The 6,426-nt window shown below is 40.9% G+C and overlaps 1 protein-coding gene across 1 annotated transcript; it reads right to left on the bottom strand.

Annotated features, from left to right (window-relative positions):
* Nucleotides 1-2,237: 2,237 nt before the first annotated feature.
* Nucleotides 2,238-5,718, bottom strand: rnf185 (ring finger protein 185). The gene is made up of 7 exons (XM_048258938.1): nt 5,585-5,718; nt 4,740-4,964; nt 4,611-4,629; nt 4,406-4,518; nt 4,228-4,282; nt 3,452-3,569; nt 2,238-2,729 (listed from the first exon to the last, which is right to left on the bottom strand). The coding sequence occupies exons 2-7, from the start codon at nt 4,910-4,912 to the stop codon at nt 2,632-2,634; spliced, it is 576 nt and encodes a 191-aa protein (XP_048114895.1). The 5' UTR covers nt 4,913-4,964; nt 5,585-5,718; the 3' UTR covers nt 2,238-2,631.
* Nucleotides 5,719-6,426: the final 708 nt, after the last annotated feature.

Here is a 6,426-nt window from a genome sequence, read left to right as displayed (position 1 = left end):
CAAAGGTAAAAAGACCTCTGCGGATATCACATCCATGTGGACATACCAATACAGTTTTTATCCTTTGTTGAGGAAGAAGCTGCACCTCGCACCTCGATTGCTGTGGGAAAGCAAGGACCATTACAAGACTAGGTCAAGCGCAGCCCTGCATGGACCAGACATGACCATAATGAGGACGAGCTGTTTCTTCTATTCCCAAGCCCTGAATAGACCCTCGCCTCAGAATTGGGGTAGCTAAACACATACAGACACAAACACAACCCAGCAATTATATAAGGGACAGAGAGTTCAGTCACTAGTTCAGTAAATGGCATCCAGTGAGACACACAGGAAGTATTTCTGCTGTTTGATCAAGCTTTAAATGAGTTAATTAATGGTGTCACTTAGAAACTTCCAAAGCACTTTACTTAGATACAGCACAAGACCCTCATAATTGCCACTAATGAGATCTTGCTCAGAATACTCACTATACACTGGCAATCTGGTTGGGTGGTGCGTAGATAGAATTTACCATCCAGTTTTGTGTTATTGAACAAGAACAAGTTGATCTGACAAAATGAGTCACAAGTCGCACATTCTAATTTTGAGATACAGGCCGATTAGGCCTACTTCAAAAACCATTGAAACTTTTTTGGTGAAATATGAAAGAAGCACTTAAAATGTATTTCATAGTCAAGATAAGAATGTAAAGTTACAAAAATATTATTCAAGTGGGAAAATCATACCTGTACCTGTCTGTAACCTGTAACTTCAAATGCGATTTTCTCAGTTTTTCAATTGGAAAAAAAAATGGTGGGAGGACATAATTCAAAATGTTATATCTTGACAACAATTCAAGATATGGCCAGCATATTGTTTTAAAGTTCATGTCCTTTCCATTGATACCAAAATCTCAGTTTTGAATTTTGGGTCACTGTGACTTATTTTACCAGATCGCGTCACATATTGTAAAGAAGTCTCAGTGATCATCAGCTCTTGATTCAGCCATGATTGTCACTCACCTCCTGCCTGGTAATATTGACTGCGAAGTTAGGCGAGAATGAATCTGCACCTTTTAGATTGGCTATAATCCTAGTGGTGGTGCCAAGGCGTAGGCGTAATGCACTGAGTATGGAGTTACCCGAAACGTTTGTATAGCACTTTAACATAACAGCATGAAGTTTGATTAGACAATAAAAAAAAATCCTGAGTAGATTACTCAGCTTTTTTTGGTATGTTTTACCATTTTGAGTGCAAGCTTCATTGTTGTTTTCAAATATTGACTTTGTGAACATAAGGGACCCTTATCCTATAGAAAATCATATTCTGTTTCATCCATAGACTGTATATATAGAACTCTCTCTATATATATACAGTCTATGATTTCATCAATCTATTCATTCATTCATTAACTTCTCTACAGTGAGTAAGGGATAATGCATGTATAGTCCGCCAGTCAGTATAAGAACATAAATCCAGAGAGGATGAACAGGGCCTGGACTGGCAGTCGAGTGTTTATTATATGGCTGCTTGCCAAATTGGTATTGTGCCTTTCAGGGTGACCCAAGGACATTTCACACAATGGAGAGGTGACGTTAAAGACCATAGGCCTTAGTGAATTGGTACATATTCAGACGGTTCTTAAATGCCCAGGGAAGGGGCAGTATGGACATCTGATGGGAGTGCCTTCCAAGGAGTGGAGGCTACAGCACTGATCACTCTGTCCCCATAAAAATCTGACATGAGTGTGCCGCACTCCACTTTCGGCGTTTGATTACATTAGATTCAGTTGTTTTCAATACAAGCCCACACACTGGTGTTGAACTTTGCCTCAGCCGCCGTGTCGATTATGATTCAGCTCTGTCTTTAGTCAGCACTGCTCAGTAAAATCCATTGTTTATCAAATGCTTTTCCGTTGCCTGTTCGTTCCAGTGCTGATGTTGGCACACTCATGTTTGCGGCTATATGCGGACTGCTTTAGTCCAGTCTGGTGTGGGGGATGGAGAGTAAGCGCTTGTGCATCGACTGGAGATTCCAAGACAGGGTGTAGGGATGGAGAAGGTCCAAGAGGATGGGGGGGGATTTTATACATTCGCGACTTGACCAGCAGCCAGTGAGGGTGCATGAAGATGGGAGTGATGTGTTGCCAAGGCGAGAGAGGACCATGGCAGCCCTAACTGCGCATTCTGCATTCGCATTTATTTATGCACAGGTTGAATGCAGGTTGTGTATATGATACTACAAATGATGATTGCAAGTTTTAAAATGACCAGAACTTGTTTTATTAATACTATACCATTAGTAAAAATAAAAACGGTCAAAAAAGATCACAGTATTATATTCATACAATTAAATAATGACAGGTTTCTTCAAACATGAGTTATGAACGTGCAAATATGAGGCTCACATACTGCACATGAAATCACACATTAAGGAGATATGAAATGTGTTAAAAAGCACAATCATCCCCTGAAAATTGAACCAAACCAAGATCATTGGAGAACGAAGAGGGAATGTCCACACTGCAAAATAGTTTTTACATGGTCGGACACACAACTGTGTGTGTTTATCACTTAACCATCTGATTCGTCATGTAGCGTCGGTGAAGAGGAACATATCCTGAAGTCAAAATTAACTGCGGTCTAATCCTTTTTACGCAATGAGTAGCCAGAACATGATCACCAGCGCCACAAACAGGAAGAGGCGGGACAGGAACTGCTCATCCATATGCTGTGGGGTGCCAGGGGCAGCTGGAGAAAATAAAATAAATAAATCACTCTTTCATTCAAACCATTCAACACTTCCTTATGTTATGCTTTTATTCACATTTACTTATAAAACATAAAAACAAAGTAATACTTAGGGAAAAAAGTGGTTACTGACAAGGTTATTTTCCAAACTAAGAACAGAAGCTATTGCAGCAGGTTGCAAGGCCAGAACAAAGTACCCATGAATGCATTTGAAGGGGAACTTGGCAACTATTTCAACGTAATAAACCCGTTTAGAAATCATTTGGTGGTGGATGGTTAAATGACCTGTTCCGGTGAAAATGGTGACTTTCCCCGCTGCCCCTAGCGTCCCCAGGCGGAAAACCAACCTTGCAACATTAAGACTACCGTCCCGGAACGAGAAGTGAGAGACTCTTTTTTAATCGTGTTTCTTACCTTTTAACATCCACATTGTTCTGCCGAACTTATGCTAACCGTTTCGCTTGCTTGTAAACAAATCCATGTGCTTTATCGTTACCTTTTTCCACAGTTTGAAATAGCATAATGCACAATTTCTCCAGCAAAGGGGGAAATATAGCTAATCCTGCCAAGTTTCCCTTTAAGAGCAACATGGCATCACCACAAGAACGGCACACCTCCACCTAGAGATCAAATTAAGCACAACACTCTCCCATCCTAACAATCTCTTTCTTTGTTGCCTCCACAAATATGCCTAAAACATCCAAGAATGAGGGAGAAAATACCTGGAGGAGGTCGACCATCGTTTATGTTGAACGCTGTGGCAAAAATGCCAAAAGGAAAGGCTCCTATCCCAAAGGACATCTGGAAACCCCCATCACCGAAGCCAAAGCCTTGAAAGCCCTATAAGAAGTATAAAATTAGAAATATACGTCACTGCCAGATCTTAAAAGCCAGACATAAAAAACAATGTGTATTTGTTTATGCTTGTTGAAAAGTTAACATTGGTGTTCTTTAAATTTGCAATGTAAAAATCAGCCTGATATGCAAAACTGGTCTGGTAATTACTTTCACACCATGAGAGAATACAGAAATTAAGCATGCCACCGTGAAGTCAACCCTATTGTCAGTCCAAGGTGTCTTGGTAATGCATTTAAAATGCAAGAAAAACCTAAACAGTAATTTTTCTTTTCAAGACAAATTGGCATTTGCTGTAAGTTGCATCCTGTATGGGTGAACAGGATGTGATGCAACTACTGAAGCTTGGTGGTGACATTCCCCTGGGAACTCAATGGAACAGGTCCCCTTCCTCCACTCCGAGGACATTTAATAAGTCTCAGTGGGAGCCCTACTTAAGTTAATGAATTACATGCAGGTTCGCAGGTATACAGCAACCACCTCAATCCCACGTAATAGTTTCATCAGGTAGGGTGTGATAGCAGGTGTCTACTGCAATATGGTGGGCAGTGTTGCATTGGTCTTCTCTAGGTAGCTCATTAGAACCATTATTAGGGCAATAAACACATCAAAACAGTAGAAAATAAGCCGGTTCTGAGCTTACCCCTCGGTTCTCTGGTTCAGGACGCTGGCCCTGTGGTCGGGGAGGAGTTCTTTCTCTAGAAAACACAGAAACATTTTGTATTATTGACTGGCCTTAATTCTTCTCTTTCTAGACAAATGACCACGTATGGCACAGATAACTCTGATAAATGTTGGACATTTCATGGATCGTTGCTTACCTGGGGTCCTGTTGGCCAGTGCTGCCCCTTCCATACAGAGGGATGACTTTGTCACGGCTGATGCCGGCCTTACAAACTGGACATACCTGTCTGTTTGGTCTGGTTTCCAACCACTATAACAGCAAAATGTACATACCTCTATTAACAAGAGTCTCTCACAATAGTGAGTTAAGTGTCAAGTGTAAAAGAAAGAATGCATTTATACCTGATGTAAGCAGGGCCAACTTCATGGTGGAGGTATGGTGGAGGGTAAAACAAATTAGGAATAATTGGTAAATACCACACCTATTTATCAATGAAATGATAGCTGCATTTGAGGAAACTCGATCCCTACCAGAAAAGATGCCCGCAGAGACTTATCACAGCATCCTTTGATGTGTCCAGGCAAATGTTGCACTCAAATGTGCTGTCTTGGCTACTGCTTTCTCCCGATGAGTTCCCAGAGCTGGGATTGGAGGTGGTGTCTGCTCCTGTAGAGCCAGAGGCTTGGGGCCCGGCACTGGCCATAGTCGCTACCGCTGGGGGTCCAGTCCAGTCTCAGGAATTATTACACATAAGACTGGAGGAGCAGAATTCCCGTCAAATCAAACGGACAATCAATGACACACAAAAACCCAACAATAGCTTCAGTGCATGAGATCAAAGAGCCAGCTTTCTAAAAAAAAATAACCCTCACCTGTTTTAAGAGTTTTTACAAATCTGTCAACTCTAAGTCTAAAACATGTTAACAAGTGCCCTTATTGATCGTGCCAAGTGAAATACATTTCAAGGTATAGTGTGACATTAATGGCAACAAATCAACTAAGAATTATGTGGGGCCTTCACTGAGCGACTCAACAACTTTCTTTAGAGTTCTTTGCAGACCAACTCCTCCGCGACCCTTAGGCTACAAAACTTACGTTAAAGGACCAAGACTGTAATCACTAACCTAAATGACTTTGAGCCTTGGCAATCCCCTCAGATCTGACTGAACAACTGACCTCTGCTTCGAATTATTTAACGTGAGCTCGAATTATTTAACCTAAAACCTGGCCATTAACGTTAGTTTATTTAGGCTGCTGCTGCTGCTGCTAGCCGATAGGCTAACTAACGCATCACGGGTCGTTTAAGCAAAACACTCGTAAGCAGCTAGATATACCCTATGTATACACAAGTAACACAAGTTAAGGGCAATCTTACCTTTCTAGATTCATAGACGACTTGAGTTAAATACGTATCTTATTCATTTCTCAATGTGAAGACACACATTACTAGTCTTTGCACTTTCAGCTGATTGCATCAACAAACTACCCGGAAGTGAGCAAAGGCAGCGTAAAGCAGACGCAGTATTTCGATTGGTTGTGCTGCCACGTATTCAAATCAACGGGATGTGGATGTGGCCTACGTGTGGACACACACAGGCAGGACACTTGGGACACTTGGAAGAAAATAAGGGCTTTCAGTAACTCAAGACACAGCTATCAAGTGGCCTTTGAATCCATTTAAGTGAATGATGAGATGATGAGAACTTTTAAAGTGCATTATGTAGGCTATAGATTATTAGATTAGATTGGATTCAACTTTATTGTCATTTAGCAAGAGGTACAGAGCCAATGAAATGCAGTTGACATCTAACCAGAAATGCAAAGAAACATTAAATACCAAAGTGCAGATTGAGTACAGTATTCTGTGCAGTTACGTAGACAATAGAGAATAATTATGAATAGTTGGATAAATACAGGTTTTCCAGATGACATGTCTACAGTGACAGATATGGTTATGTACAAAGAGTGTAAATAGACATTCTATATACAGTATATTGCACAGGTTTATGGGCAGGTTATGGAATATATATCTATATATATATATATATATATCTGACACAAGATTCCACACAACTTCTTGTTCAAACCATGGTCATCTCCAGGCTGGACTACTGTAATTCACTATTAGCTGGCTTACCTGCTTGTGTAATCATTACAGCTGATTCAGAATGCTGGAGCACGCCTGGTCTTCAATTAGCCAAAGAGGACACATGTAAC

This window comes from Alosa alosa, chromosome 12, assembly GCF_017589495.1.
Source record: "Alosa alosa isolate M-15738 ecotype Scorff River chromosome 12, AALO_Geno_1.1, whole genome shotgun sequence".
NCBI lineage: Eukaryota > Metazoa > Chordata > Actinopteri > Clupeiformes > Clupeidae > Alosa > Alosa alosa.
Note: the sequence above shows the minus strand (reverse complement) of the source record. Positions and strands in the feature narration are given on the sequence as shown.

Coding starts and splice junctions, on each gene's coding strand:
- rnf185 (XM_048258938.1), bottom strand. CDS start 4,912: ATGGCCAGTGCCGGGCCCCAAGCCTCTGGCTCTACAGGAGCAGACACC. Junction 3,570..4,227: donor CTGAACCAGAGAACCGAGGG/GTAAGCTCAGAA, acceptor TACTTCTTATAG/GGCTTTCAAGGCTTTGGCTT. Junction 2,730..3,451: donor CGATGGTCGACCTCCTCCAG/GTATTTTCTCCC, acceptor TATTTTCTCCAG/CTGCCCCTGGCACCCCACAG.